Source organism: Mya arenaria, chromosome 3 (assembly GCF_026914265.1).
Source record: "Mya arenaria isolate MELC-2E11 chromosome 3, ASM2691426v1".
Lineage (NCBI taxonomy): Eukaryota > Metazoa > Mollusca > Bivalvia > Myida > Myidae > Mya > Mya arenaria.
The window spans coordinates 25,431,426-25,448,360 of NC_069124.1; the positions used below are offsets into that span (position 1 = coordinate 25,431,426).

The window sequence follows — 16,935 nt, forward strand, 5'->3', positions numbered from 1 at the left end:
TTTACTCAATTATATTTTCTCGTATTTCCTTGTTTGGTGAACCCCTTCACTCCACTACCCAGTTGGAAATCAATCACGCATCCTCTTTAAATTCTCCAATAAATGTTGAGTGAATGTTGATATTTAATACATACTTGAATAGATGTTACGCTGGAAGAACAGTATCACTGTTCCTTTGTCATCATTAAGGTAACCAGCAAAAACTGTTGTCTGCTACTTTATAGACGGAAAGCATTGTCTGCTCCCGGATTGACAGTGGAGACCAAAGGTTCAACATGTTGAAAAACACTCTATGTTATTTAAAATTTAGCTACTTTGGGCCATTGATATGTTCTTTACCAGCTTTAGCGACGATAATTACAGTTGTATATTCACTTTTGTTTGATTTAGATGGTTCTACAAGGACGCATTGTGGAGTGAGTATCTATTTCAACTGTTCAAAAATGCTAATAAATATAATACACGCACCATACAGCGTTAAACCAAATTTCAACAGACAATGGTGTTTCCTCAAGTTTACATAAAAAGCTTATTCTCTGGCAATTTCTTCCAAAAAAAGAGATCAACAGAGACATGCCAATGTTTATATGTTCCTAAAATTTAAACACTGTAATGCACCAGTCAATTGCAACCACTGCCCCCCCCCCCCCCCCCCCAGGTTCGGGGGTATACCGGGGATAGCCGAGGAGATGGGCCATGTTTTTTTCTTCCGGGTGGCCCTGCAGTGCTGGGTGCATGCGGTGGTTTTGTCTTTGTGCCAAAAATGGCTGGGAATGGGCCTAGTCTAAAATAATAGACGTGTTATATGGGATTCTTCCAATCCCTAACGTCTAAACAGGAATGTGCAAAAACGGGGGTGTTTTAAAAATATTGAAATTGTTTTAAGTGAAGTATTTTATGGTTGAAATTGATCATAAAGAGTTATATTCATATTTTGCCATGTAAGTGAAATGTTATTTTGCACTAAACAAGCATTTAATGCATTAAAACAAGTTGTTTACCTTTCCAATAAAACGAAAGTTGACTGACACAGATAACAATTATGCGAAGGGAACAACTCGATACAATCGTAATAACTCGGCCTCCTCCGACAAAGCTTCGAGATAGATCTCGTTATACAATCGTAACAACTCGGCCATGGCCGAAATGTTCCGAGCGATTTAAAACTGTGCCCTGAAGCCTTGCAGGTGCCCTTCATGTGTATATCGTTATGTTTTGACAGAATGAAATGAAGAAAAGCCGTCAAATTCATAATTATAAGTTGGATAAAAAAAAATTGTGTACAGAACTAATATAAAATAACATTATCTGGTAATATTTCTTGTTTTTATGATATTTTATAGACGCTATATGCTTTAACCCGGAATCCTGATCGGAACAACTACCCACTTTTGATACTAAACAATTTGTACGTGAAGGATTTGCCATATCAAAAATCTAAAAAAAATCCGTCAACGTACAATTATTTGGACTAGGAATGGGCCTTACTTATAGTCCCTGGGGTGCAGGGGCATTTGGCTGGGATTTTACCAGGACAGGGATCTTACTTGAGCTTTGCTGGACCGAAAGTCCAAGTACCCGCTATTCCCCAGACCTGGGGGCCATGGTTACAATTGACTGGTGTATAATACACACACCACACAGCGGTAAACCAAATTTCAACAGGCAATGGTGTTTCCTGAAGTTTACATTTAACAGGCTTTTTCTCTGGCAATTTTTCTGAAAAGAGATCAACAGAATATGACAATGCTTTTATTAACTTAAATAAGGCCATTAAGGCTACCATACCCTGGATTAGGTGTAAAAAAAATGTTTGTTTCCTCTTACCTGATCAACCCTATTTTTTCCTCCTAAGGATACTCTTTATATATAGCTGTACTAGTTTTTTTTGTTATTTCCTAAAAAATGTGCACTTTAAGTGAAACATGTTATAATTTTATATTTATAATTTTCTACAATTACAGTGGCGTAGCTTCCCAAAGGCCATAAGGTCTGGGCCTGCACATCAATTTGTCTTTGTAATGTAAATTTTGTTCATTCGATTTGGATAAACTACTCGAAATTCGTCTTTGATATTTTTTTACCTATTTTCCTCTTTCAAACACACCAAAACGCACCATTTGCAAGCTTTCAAAATTTTCCCCCAACTTTTGTGCCTGCACATCATATTGGCTATAGCTATGCCCCTGAATAATACATCCAGACATTGCAACAGTTTAGCAATGATATTAATATTTGATAACTGAAGTATCATAAAACTTATCAGCATCTACATGTATATGAATCAATAGGGAAAACATTTTTTATACAATCATTAAATGCATGGAGTGAATCTTATTTTTGTACAATTGCAATAGAATACTTATGTCACATTCAGCTCCTTTTTAACTTTTTTTTGGTAAAAATAGTTTAATATGCTGAAATTTTAGACCTCCATTACATTTAAAATTACTGTCCATGATGAAAAGATCACCTACCATGTAATCAAAATAGAATGTTGGGAAAAAAGCTCTGGCTCTGAAAAAGTAGCTGTCGCGAAAAACCTGACAGTTTTTGACATTGCAGACATATTGAAATTCTGATAGTAAAAGTTCCTTAAGGCAGAAAAACTAGTTTTGGGGTTATTTCTATAATCATTGGATCAGGAGATAACAGATTATGAAAACACATGTCTCCTGCTCATTACACAAGTGGATGTCAAATAATAAGGCTCCAGTCGCATATGGCAAGATGAAAGGGCAGTATGGCATGACACCCTGGTAAAACACTTAAATAAAGTTGTATTGACTATTGGGACTTCATACTGCAAGTTTTCTGTCTTAATATATGCTTTTTTCTAGCATATTTCCATCTTTACAATGTCACACCTTGTTCAATTACTCATTTAGGTACCTAACTTCCTGCCTACTGTAAGTGCCTGCATCAGTCGCCGTCCACAATGTTATATCTGGCGGATTCTGATAGCCCTCCATGCAGCCCCAAGGTTTTTGTTTGCACCAGCTTGGTACAGCTACCATAGTCAGGTTTATGTTGGTAAGTAGGAAAGAAATGAAGTAATGTACTACCTAAAATTAAAGGTTTGTGACAGAGGTCATGAAAATCTCGGAATCAATGAATACCTACTGCTCTATTTTCTAAAAATAAAAAAATAGAAAAACATTGGATGTGTTACTGGTTTTCATCTGTCATTTACTTAAATTCCTACGGATCGCTAATAAAATTGTTTCTAAATGTATTTCAGCACATCTGAAATTGGACTATTTTCATGATCATAACACATTTTTAACTCCTTTGTTTTATGTTGAAATTTTTTGAGGTATTATCAAAATCTTGGTGTCATCTGCGGCAACAGTGTGACCTATCATTGTATACTTGTAGTACAAAAAGTTAAACTTTGGCTGTTTCTAAGCATTCAAGATATTCAAATGGAACTTCATACAGAGACAATATGCACATGATTGTATAAAGGCTGTGTATATTACAAGTCTTATAACTTTTGCTTGAATAATTCTTGTTTTTGCCTCTTTTTCAACTGAATAAAAACAACAGGCAAAGGGCTCCTGTTTTTTTTTAAATACATGTTAATTCATTTCATTATGCCCTTTTTCCAATTATTTTTTTATCATCTAAATTTTTAATTTTGATTTCATAATCAGTCAATCAATACAGCTTGTCCAATTATTTTGAATGTTTGAATATATAAATTATTTTTTAACAGATTTTTAATTCCTTATGGTGAATGATTGGGGTTGGGGAAAGGGGTCTCTGATTGATGTCTCATCATCTGTGAAATTTGAAGTTTTTATTTCATTTGTCTATTTCATGTTTTTCAAAAGTAACTTCTCTTGTTGATTTCAGCAAAAGGCCATGATCTTTACACTTTTCTTACGAAGGCAGCTATATTCTTCTACATTGTCGAAAACTTCATGTTGGTTGTCTTGTCATGCGTGTCTTCAACAGAAAATCGAGGTACGTCACACAAGATCCTGAATAAAAAATGGTCATTTTTATTCATTCATTTATGTCTTGTTTATGTTTATTTAATAACTTTGCTCAATTTAATATCACATACTCAGTTAAGTTTTAATGCAACATTGAAGGGGCGTTCTATAATTTTCAACACTGAAAATCAGATGAAGAATGAACTAGATTTCAAGATTTCAAAATTTGTTAAATATAAAGAAATAGAGGATAAAATCGCATTATATTTTGCCTAGTGAGAACTATAAGCTTTATTTATGTAGAATTGTTGTAGCCATGTGTGAAATATTCACTTATGGTGTTCATGAGGTGAAATATATTGCAATCTTAAACTCAAACAAATATTTTTTTATTCCGAAAATGAATATAAAATGATAGTTTATCGTATTTTTTTTAGAAAACGGGCCATATTGTGTGCAAACATAATATGAATTTTGGTAATAACGATGTTGAAATGGTGTCCAAGTCCTGTGTATGCTGATGTTTGATTTGGAACTAAGAGCAAGATAAAATTTCGAACCAATACAAATATTACAAATGTATATACTCTGTCATTGTGTAACAATGTTAACAATGTAATATCATTTTTGTTTCACTGATAAATCTCGATAGATCACCAGAATATGTGAAATAAACATCCTTAATTCATTTTTAAAATGTTCATTTTAATATTGTGCTTAAAACAACTATATTGGAAAGGTTTTAAGCAAATTAATTTGTAGTGTTATACTGACCCAGAGTATAAATTGTGTTTACATATACATGTATGCACCTGAATTGTTGTAGTTTTACTGTAAATATATGGAACCTTTCTAAAGAGAAAAACTTGTGATATTAAATTTTCTGCAGCATCAATATTTTATGTAAGTATATTAGTTTAAAAATGAAGAAAAAAATGATTATTTTATTGTCTTTTACTATGAAATTATCTTAGCAGCTCATTTTAGTTCATCTAACCATAGGTAAATTATGATATAAATAATACTGTCCTGATTTTTTGAAGACTAAAATCTTTTATAAGTTCATAAGTAAAAGTATTCAGTTGTACAACAGATAAAAAAAATAGGCTACGGCAAAATTTATCTAAGTGTTTGTGGGTTAAGCCTATCGTAAAATGTAATAAAACCCATGTACACCTAGAAATCTAGTCAAGTACACTCAAGTATATCTTTTCTTGATTTTAAACCTTTACTAATACATGTTTCATAGATAAGGCAGGCAATAAATGAATACAAATGTCACAAATTTAATATGCTTATTGATTGATCATTTAAACAGCTCTAACATTATTAAGTTTGTAATACCTTACAAAGACATATAAGCCTCGTAAGAGTTTTTAATCGGATATGCGATTTACTGCACCTGGATACAAAACTATGCATAAGTTTGAATAATTTATTATGTGGTAATGTTGGTATAGTTGCCACAATGGTGATAGCCTATTGTATGTTTGGGCATCTGTCTGGGTGTTTTTGCATCCATCCATCTGTTTGTATGACTATGCAAGGCTGTATATTGGCCATGCACTGGCCTGGTGGACTTAAAAATAACTAGGTACAAATGTTCCCCATGAGAAGCCGGCATTTTGTATGCAAGACTCATGTCAGAAGGTCAAAGGTCAAGGTCACCTGTAAGCGTCATTGATCAAAACTACTGGTATTTTGGTTTGTAAGGGCTGTTACTTGGCGATGATTTATTGAGTGATTTTGAAATAACTTAGCAGAATTGTTCACTGTGAAAAGCTGGCTTGTCATATGCAAGACTCATGTCATTAGGTTAAAGATCAAGGTCACACTAAAGGATCATTGGCCATAATGTTTTTGGCTTGTTCAGACTGTAACCTTGTCATGCATATGTCAGTAGGTCAATGGTCAAGGTCACACCACATCACTGTTAAATTCCTTTTATTTGGCTTGTCCAGATTGTAACTTTGCCATGCATCGGGGGAATGTAAAATAAATTGGCACTCCATAAATAGCCAATGTGACAAACGCAAGACCAATGTCAGTACATCTTGGTCACGGCCTAAGGGTCATTAGTAAAAAATCCTTGTATTTTGGCTTTACTTCCCCATGATTTAGGGGATTTAGAAATAAATTGGCACAAATTTTCACCATAAGGAGATGGCTTGTCAAACCATATTAATAAAACAAAGGTCAAGGTCTCATTCAGGGGACATTTCTTAAATTTCTCTGCAATTTCGTTGATTTGACATTCTGTCTTATGCATAGCTTTCAAGTTTCCACAAATTATATTGTCAGTCAAAGACCAATACCAATTGAAAAATACATGAGTTCCATATTCATAAAATAACTTTGGATCTTTATTCATCAATGCTTTGCAGTTCTGTTTCATCATTTCTATTCAGTGGAAGGCTCAACATTGTTTGTGTTGGTACTTCATTCATCAATGCTTCGTGGTTCTGTTTCATCATTTCTATTCAGTGGAAGGCTCAACATTGTTGGTGTTGGTACTTCATTCACCAATGCTTCATGGTTCTGTTTCATCATTTCTATTCAGTGGAAGGCTCAACATTGTTGGTGTTGGTACTTCATTCACCAATGCTTCGTGTTTCATCATTTCTATTCAGTGGAAGGCTCAACATTGTTTGTGTTGGTACTTCATTCATCAATGCTTCGTGGTTCTGTTTCATCATTTCTATTCAGTGGAAGGCTCAACATTGTTGGTGTTGGTATTTCATTCATCAATGCTTCGTGGTTCTGTTTCATCATTTCTATTCAGTGGAGGGCTCAACAATGTTGGAGTTGGTACTTCATTCATCAATGCTTCGTGGTTCTGTTTCATCATTTCTATTCAGTGGAGGGCTCAACAATGTTGGAGTTGGTACTTCATTCATCATGCTTCATGGTTCTGTTTCATCATTTCTATTCAGTGGAGGACACAACATTGTTGGTGTTGGTACTTCATTCATCAATGCTTCATGGTTCTGTTTCATCATTTCTATTCAGTGGAAGGCTCAACATTGTTGGAGTTGGTACTTCATTCATCAATGCTTCATGGTTCTGTTTCATCATTTCTATTCAGTGGAAGGCTCAACATTGTTGGTGTTGGTACTTCATTCACCAATGCTTCATGGTTCTGTTTCATCATTTCTATTCAGTGGAAGGCTCAACATTGTTGGAGTTGGTACTTCATTCATCAATGCTTCATGGTTCTGTTTCGTCATTTCTATTCAGTGGAAGGCTCAACATTGTTGGTGTTGGTACTTCATTCATCAATGCTTCATGGTTCTGTTTCATCATTTCTATTCAGTGGAAGGCTCAACATTGTTGGTGTTGGTACTTCATTCATCAATGCTTCATGGTTCTGTTTCGTCATTTCTATTCAGTGGAAGGCTCAACATTGTTGGTGTTGGTACTTCATTCACCAATGCTTCATGGTTCTGTTTCATCATTTCTATTCAGTGGAAGGCTCAACATTGTTGGAGTTGGTACTTCATTCATCAATGCTTCATGGTTCTGTTTCATCATTTCTATTCAGTGGAAGGCTCAACATTGTTGGAGTTGGTACTTCATTCATCAATGCTTCATGGTTCTGTTTCATCATTTCTATTCAGTGGAAGGCTCAACATTGTTGGTGTTGGTATTTCATTCATCAATGCTTCGTGGTTCTGTTTCATCATTTCTATTCAGTGGAGGGCTCAACATTGTTGGTGTTGGTACTTCATTGATCAATGCTTCATGGTTCTGTTTCATCATTTCTATTCAGTGGAAGGCTCAACATTGTTGGAGTTGGTACTTCATTCATCAATGCTTCATGGTTCTGTTTCATCATTTCTATTCAGTGGAAGGCTCAACATTGTTGGTGTTGGTATTTCATTCATCAATGCTTCGTGGTTCTGTTTCATCATTTCTATTCAGTGGAGGGCTCAACAATGTTGGAGTTGGTACTTCATTCATCAATGCTTCGTGGTTCTGTTTCATCATTTCTATTCAGTGGAGGGCTCAACAATGTTGGAGTTGGTACTTCATTCATCAATGCTTCGTGGTTCTGTTTCATCATTTCTATTCAGTGGAGGGCTCAACATTGTTGGTGTTGGTATTTCATTCATCAATGCTTCGTGGTTCTGTTTCATCATTTTTATTCAGTGGAGGGCTCAACATTGTTGGTGTTTTACTGACAAAGCTTAAGTTAATCATTAGTTATCAGTTCTTAAAATAAATGCAGCATGTTATCATTATTCATATACATATATACCAGTACTTATTTGGAAATAACTCTGTATGGAATATATTGACATAAACATTTGACAGTTTTTTTATGTGTTAAAGCACATGACCCTTCTTGCTTTAAAAATTGTCAAGCTATAACCCTTGATATACTGAAAAGCAGACGATAGTCTGCTCCAAGGAGCTCATGTTTAAAGTGACACTCTTATTCAAAATCAATACGTATGCATGTATAACAAACCTAAATTTTGAGTGATAAACCTGAGACTACTAACTAAATAATGCATCTATGAAAAATATTTATCACTGATACCAGGATTGTAACCGTGTATTCAATAGCTGAAAACGCAAAAATATTAAATGATTAGTGAGTGCTAAAAGACAATATACTGTGATCTACTATCGTCTCATAAGGTAGAAATACCGTGTTTTCTGCACCTTTCTGTCAAAATACAAGCATTATCCTTCATAAGAACCATTGTTTTCGACATTTATTCATCCTTTTTGGTATATAAAAACAATTGTATGAATTGTGGAAAATCTTTTTTGGGAGTAAGAGTGCACAGTCACAATAATTCTATTTATTGTCCATATTTCAGCAATCCATGAGAACAGCTTTATTATATTCATCGTCTGTTCCTGGCTCTTCATGCTTACCACCCTGTATCTGTGTAAAATGGCGGCCAGAAAGGATCTTCAGGTATTTTTTTCTGTGATTCTTTTTTCATTGGTCAAAATTCCTTGTATTTTGGCTTGATCGAGCTTTTACTTGGCCATGAATTGGGGGATTTTAAAATAGTTTGGCATACATTTTCACCATGAAAAGCCAATGTGTTTTGTGCAAGAACAATAATAAAGTTTGGTCACACTTAAGGGTCATTGGTCATTTTTTTAATCTTTTTGAAGAATCAAAACTTAACATGTCGCCAAAATTATATCCTTAAAAAATGTCACATCAAACTTTATTATTACATGTACTGCCTACCTGTGAAATTATGCATAGTCAGGCGCATTTTCAGAGTATCAATATTGGCTTTAATGTTTACCGCATTAAGCACCTTGAATAACTGATAAAAACAGAAAATTGCGTGTGCCTTAACAAGGAACTTGTTTGCAGTAACCTGACAAAATCAGCCTGAAATTTATTCAAATGCATATATTAAGTTTGCTTCATGAATAATTGGCCCCAGGTTTTCTGTAAAATCTCATACTTTTAGTAAAGCAGATTTTTAATGAATATTTAAATTTAACATTTTTAAGAATTTCATATCATTATCTATATGTAAAAATATGCTTACATTTTTTTAATCTGAGAAAGCATATGATAAATGATACTATTGACTAAATTCACTTTTTATTTTACAGGATCAAAAATCCTACCGTCTGAAGAAGATATTTGCTTTTTTCAACCTTGCGTGTTTCTCTTTCGCCACATACCTATACTTTAGACACAATAGTTACTGTGAACCGTACGGTAAGTATGAATCACGTTACAAAAGTCGACCCCAAGGAACACGAAAATACTTAAGTTATATCTCAATCTGAATCACAACTCCTTTTCCAACATCGCAACATAATGTGATTCAGAATCTTCAAGAGAACACTTATATTTAAACAACCTTTCTCTGACTGTTTTATGATTTTAGCTTGTCTGTTTTAGCAGAGAAAAGTCTCTTTATTGTCCTAGCCATGTTGTCGACATAGTAGTGCAAAACCTTGGCCATAATTCAAAAATATTCAAATGAAACATGGTACATATAATGCCATAGACAAATGCGCACAAAGCCAGTAACTCTGGCATAATTCATTGTTGAATTAGGTACCTTTTTCGACTAAAATACAAGAGACAAGCATTAGCATTTGTTCCACAGTGCTCTCGTTTATTAAACAGCATCAGGCTCAACGTTGTTATTGTGTCCCTATTAAAGCTCCAGGTTATGTTTTAAGCATTTCCATCTTTTATTGGTCATTTAAATAAATCTGTTTGATTCTATAAAATTCTGTTGAGTTTCTTGTACATTACGTTATGATTTGGCAGCATTAATAATTTTCGTAGAAATGTACTTGAAGTAAAAACTTATTGTACTTTATTCCTTTTGTAAACGATTTGTTTTGATTGACGGTCATTAAAGAGTTTTATTTCCCTCCCATAAATAAAGATGCATAATTATGTATTGAAATTGTATATATAATTACAGTGTACAGCGCCTTTGCCCTTTTTGAGTACTTGACGATCTTTACAAACATCTTCTTCCATGGTACGCTGACAATTGACATTCGAGAATATGCGGCGGGCATGGTTCGTACAGATCTCATCTTGAAACAGCGATAAGACCATAATACCTAGTAATTTCTGTGATATGAAGAGCTGACAACAAAAATGTGTGAAAAAAGAAAGCTGATCACAATTTTTATTTAGAGCTTTTATTATGATTCAGTCATTTTATGAATACACACAATAAATATTCTTTTTTTATATTTTTAAACTTTAACACTCTTTTGTTTACATTGTGTTTTAAGTTTCATAGTTTTTTTGATAGATCATTCTATATGTACATGTACAACTCACCTGAACAGTCTTTCTGAACAAATATTTCTTGTCGTAAACAAAGTTGCATTCAAGAAATCAAACCGTATATTGTGCTTGTTTTTATCTTGTTTAAGAGGTGTATAATGAATTTGTATAATTATATCAGTTATGGAATAGCTCAAGAAATTTTCACCATCATTTGTCATCAGCTCTATTTGATACATTCGAAGTCCATATCAACCAAATTTTGTTAACATTAATAGTTTTAATAGAGAATAGCCCACAAAAAGTTAATGGGCTAAAACAGAGGATGTTTTTTTTTCAGTATAAGATAACAATATATCTTCCATTGAGTACGCACTTAAAGCTGAGCTCATGATACAAGTGAAATATTAAATGTTTGTGTTCTTGTAGTGATATACATTGCAAACTTACGCTGAAGCTTTTTTTCTCTTTTTTTCACACGAATGATTCGTAAAAATTAATAATTAGTTGTATAATAGTCGCTAATTTTATTCAAGTCATCCAATTTTATGTCCCAACACCATGTGCCTTAACACTCATTTTTTTTTGACAGTGAAACTGTCTTATATGAGAGAAACTGAGTGATTTGAGTATGCTAGTGAAATTATATTTCAATAGACCCATGGTTTCAAATGGTGAGTGTATCAGGATATAATTCATTATTTTTTCAATCAACCATCAAAAAGCATGAAATAAAATTATGTATTATAAGCATGAGCTACTGACAGCTTTGTTTAATAGAACAGAACAGAATTTATGAAGAGTATGATAGTGATAGCAACACCTTGAATTGCATATTGATACATGTAGGTGTTGTGAAAAACTCTCAGTTAATTGGAAATATGTTATGAGACTCAGATACAGATTATAGAAAGAGCTCTTCTGAGAATTCAGGCTTAACAAAAATAAATTGTTTCACTTTTTCTGACCTACATGTACATAAAAATTGCAGCTGACACTTATTTTTGTTTTATTTCAGTATTTTTTTTGTACAGAAAAGACATGTTAATGTACTCAGACAAAATGGGAATTGGTTTCAAGGTTAGAAAGACACAATTTTATTAAAAGCAGTAAAAAATATCCTGACCTACCCTATCTTTCCTATATTTTAATTTTTTTTTTTTTATTTCATGTTGTAAGAATATATAAGGTGGACTTGATAGTGACTAACGAATATTTCACACTATTTTTCTTTCTTGTATATTAAGGTATAATGGAGAAATTTAGAAGAAAAAATGAACTATTATCTTATTATGGTAAGAATGTTCTTGATCAACTACCATAAGTTAAGAATATGTTATGTTTTTTGTTATATATTTTTAGTTTAAGTTTTAATGTTAATGTTTAAGATGTTATTTTTGTATTTACATTCTTAAAACACTGAAGTTTACCGCATTTATAAAATTGCTTTCTGAGCTTGCTCAAATTCTGGATTTCATATAGCCGGCTTGTTATTTTATTTTTTAAGCCAAGTACAAGTGTAAGAATTCAGGCCTGTTCATCCAGAAGTTGAAGACAGTAGTATCAATTTATATTCATGTTCAATTTTTGGAATGTCTTCAAACTTGGTATGCACTTTGATCATGGTCAATAGATGAACCCTATTCATTTGGGGGTCAAAGGTCATGGAGACATTTGATAAACATAAATAAATAGTCACTTTGTTTCCGATCAATAACTTCTAAATGACTTTGTGAAGATTCTTTAGACTAGTAGTGCACATTGGTCATGGTCATTAGGTGATCCCCGTTGATTTAGGGTTATTAGGTCAAAGGTGAAGGTCATAGTGACCTTTACTAGATTAATTATTGGGTTTTTCGATTTGTATATTATTCCTGTAGTTGGATAATAAGTGAGTGTCAAAAATGGAATTAAGATTTAAGCTTGTTCTAGTGTTTATTCTAGTCTTCTGATTTGCTTCAAAATATATAACATGTCAATATAGAAAAGACATTTTCAAAAATCGAACATATGATGCATTGGTTGATAAGGTGGTTGCTATTGCTGTCTTTTTACACTCATGCGTAATATGCTTAAGGTTTTATCATTCACCATGACATAATCCATGTCACCAACTAAAAAACTATCAATAATTGTACCGGTAATGTCATTCATTACAGGTAACTCTTAGTGCCTTTTCATTGCATCTGCTTCATCCAAATTTCAAGTCTGTCTTAATGAACAAAAACACCCTTTAATGTCATCATCTATAAATGTATTCAACTTATGCAAATAATTGTTGCCGAGTTAAGAGATTACAGGTTATCATGCAATAACCGCTATGCATTTCATTATGTATTTTATGACCTTAATGTTGGAGTGTAACATCACTCACCTCTGCACAATGTGCTCATGGCGAGCTTTTTCTGATCGCCCTTTGTTTTCAGTTATTTATATTCAACAATTTTGTTATTCTCTCTAATAATGTCAGATTTTCTACATTAATCTTCATGAAATTTGGTCGGAAAGATTTATAGATTATTAATATCTATATCAGGGTGGTTTGGCCACAATTTTCTTTGGTGTCATGTCAGTTATGCAATATTTCTGATGCATTTATGTTTTAATTCTGATACTTACTGTATTATTATAGTATACCATTCCTCTGTGCTTTACAATATGAGAATAATCGGATGATATATAATGCAATATAGCTTTTACAAGCCTTCCTGTTAAAGCTGCACTTTCACAGATAGACAGTTTTGCCACTTAAAAAAAGAAGTGTCTCAGAATCAGCTGTTTTTTGCATCAATGCCTTCAATTCAATCATGTAAGATACCTCACAATAGAACAGATATCAATTGTTTGGAGAACTGCAGAAAATTTCATTTTTCTTAATGCATTAGTAATGCCATTTGTAATGAAAAATAATTTTCGAACACAAATTTGAAAAACTGTGATCTGATCTTTTGTCAGCAGTCATATATCACTGGTTTCAACACATTTACAAAAAAATGGCTAATTCCAAGACAATAAATAAAAACAGTTGTCAAAATGGTCAATCTGTGAAACTGCAGCTTTAAGAGTTATAATAATAACTAATATCAGTAATGTAATATTTCTGATGTATTTATGTTTTAATTCTTGTAGTTGTAGTATACCTTTGTGCTTTACAATATGCAAATAATCGGGTAATAGACAATGCAATATAGCTTTTACCAGCCTTCCTGTTTTGTGCTTATTTACATACATTGTAAAACATTGATGCTTTTTAAGTTTTTAATTCTGCTCTACATTTATATCAGTGTTTCAAGAGATACCAAGAACTATCACATGTTTAGTGATTATGAAATTATGCAAAATCACTGCTGATTTTTATGTTGTAATTTTTTCTATGTCTCGATGTGCTTTGCTGTGTTTATTTTGTGGTTGGATGTCATTTTTTGTATGAATTTGATAGGAAAAAAAATATGCAATATAATTTTATATACATATAATCACTCCTGCATTTTAAGGTCCCTTGTCTACAAACTCTTCATCATCGAGTATGGAAACATTCATAGATTAGTTATAAATATATATATTTTCAAAGTATATTTTAAGTTATTGAATGATAAGCATTGAAATGTTTTTTTGTATCATAAATGACTTCATCAGCATGAAATAACTTTAATATTATACATTTTTGATATAATTTATAACTAGAGTAATAACTGTTATAAATTTAATGCATTTGTGATATAGATAAGTTTTATGAATTAAGCGCAATAAATAATCAAATTTGTATTCATGATATTAATAAAATATTAAAGTTAAGTGGTCATTCAATGCGAAATTTATTAAACTTGTTTATTAATTCCACTCCTTTAATATAATGATTAGAAGCATTCAAAAGGTGTTGTTATTGTTGTTATTTCTTTCTTTCATTTGTTAATAAATTTTCTAGTCAGCATAGAAAACGTTGCTTTAATGAATTGTAGGAAATAATAAGTCATGATTTTTTTAGCTCACCTGTCACGTAGTGACAAGGTGAGTTTTTGTGATCACTCTTCGTCCGTCGTCCGTCCGTCCGTCCGTCCGTCCGTCCGTTCACAATTGCTTGTGAACACAATAGAGGTCACAATTTTGACCTAATCTTTATGAAACTTAGTCAGACTGATCATCTCTATAAAATCTAGGTCAAGTTCGATATTGGGTCATCTGGGGTCAAAAACTAGGTCACTAGGTCAATTAGTAGAAAAACCTTGTGAACACAATAGAGGTCACAATTTTAGCCTAATCTCAATGCAACTTGGTCAGAATGGTCATCTCTATAAAATCTAGGTCAAGTTCGATATTGGGTCATCCGCGGTCAATAATTAGGTCACTAGGTCAATTAGTAGAAAAACCTTGTGAACACAATAGAGGTCACAATTTTAGCCTAATCTCAACGCAACTTGGTCAGAATGATCATCTCTATAAAATGTAGGTCAAGTTCGATATTGGGTCATCCGCGGTCAACAACTAGGTCACTAGGTCAATTAGTACAAAAACCTTGTGAACACAATAGAGGTCACAATTTTAGCCTAATCTCAATGCAAATTGGTCAGAATAATCATCTCTATAAAATCTAGGTCAAGTTCGATATTGGGTCATCCGCAGTCAATAACTAGGTCACTAGGTCAATTATTAGAAAAACCTTGTGAACACAACAGAGGTCACAATTTTGACCTAATCTTTATGAAACTTGGTCAGACTGATCATCTCTATGAAATCTAGGTCAAGTTCGATATTGGGTCATCTGGGGTCAAAAACTAGGTCAGTAGGTCAATTAGTAGAAATACCTTGTGAACACATTAGAGGTCACAATTTTAGCCTAATCTCAATGCAACTTGGTCAGAATGATCATCTCTATAAAATCTAGGTCAAGTTCGATATTGGGTCATCCGCAGTCAATAACTAGGTCACTAGGTCAATTAGTAGAAAAACCTTGTGAACACAATAGAGGTCACAATTTTAGCCTAATCTCAATGCAAATTGGTCAGAATGATCATCGCTGTAAAATGTAGGTCAAGTTTGATATTGGGTCATTCACGGTCAATAACTAGGTCACTAGGTCAATTAGTACAAAAACCTTGTGAACACAATAGAGGTCACAATTTTAGCCTAATCTCAATGCAACTTGGTCAGAATGATCATCTCTATAAAATCTAGGTCAAGTTCGATATTGGGTCATCCGCGGTCAATAACTAGGTCACTAGGTCAATTAGTACAAAAACCTTGTGAACAAAATAGAGATCACAATTTTAGGCTAATCTTAATGCAACTTGGTCAGAATGATCATCTCTATAAAATCTGGGTCAGGTTCGATATTGGGTCATACGCAGTCAATAACTAGGTCACTAGGTCAATTATTAGAAAAACCTTGTGAACAAAATAGAGGTCACAATTTTAGCCTTATCTTAATGAAACTTGGTCAGAATGATCATCTTAACATATGCTAGGTCAAGTTCCATATTGGGTCAACCCAGGTCAAAAACTAGGTCACTAGGTCAATTAGTAGAAAAACCTTGTGAACACAATAGAGGTCACAATTTTAGCCAAATCTCAATGCAACTTGGTCAGAATGATCATCTCTATAAAATGTAGGTCAAGTTCGATATTGGGTCATCCGCGGTCAACAACTAGGTCACTAGGTCAATTAGTACAAAAACCTTGTGAACACATAGAGGTCACAATTTTAGCCTAATCTCAATGCAAGTTGGTCAGAATAATCATCTCTATAAAATCTAGGTCAAGTTCGATATTGGGTCATCCGCAGTCAATAACTAGGTCACTAGGTCAATTATTAGAAAAACCTTGTGAACACAACAGAGGTCACAATTTTGACCTAATCTTTATGAAACTTGGTCAGACTGATCATCTCTATGAAATCTAGGTCAAGTGCGATATTGGGTCATCTGGGGTCAAAAACTAGGTCAGTAGGTCAATTAGTAGAAATACTTTGTGAACACATTAGAGGTCACAATTTTAGCCTAATCTCAATGCAACTTGGTCAGAATGATCATCTCTATAAAATTTAGGTCAAGTTCGATATTGGGTCATCCGCGGTCAATAACTAGGTCACTAGGTCAATTAGTAGAAAAACCTTGTGAACACAATAGAGGTCACAATTTTAGCCTAATCTCAATGCATCTTAGTCAGAATGATCATCGCTATAAAATGTAGGTCAAGTTTGATATTGGGTCATTCACGGTCAATAACTAGGTCACTAGGTCAATTAGTACAAAA

The 16,935-nt window shown here is 33.3% G+C and overlaps 1 protein-coding gene across 1 annotated transcript; it reads left to right on the plus strand.

The window, feature by feature from the left end:
- The first annotated feature begins 265 nt into the window (after nt 1-265).
- LOC128226725 (post-GPI attachment to proteins factor 2-like) lies at nt 266-16,935 on the plus strand. The gene is made up of 6 exons (XM_052936722.1): nt 266-416; nt 2,889-3,033; nt 3,859-3,969; nt 8,771-8,871; nt 9,537-9,645; nt 10,370-16,935. The coding sequence occupies exons 1-6, from the start codon at nt 276-278 to the stop codon at nt 10,501-10,503; spliced, it is 741 nt and encodes a 246-aa protein (XP_052792682.1). The 5' UTR covers nt 266-275; the 3' UTR covers nt 10,504-16,935.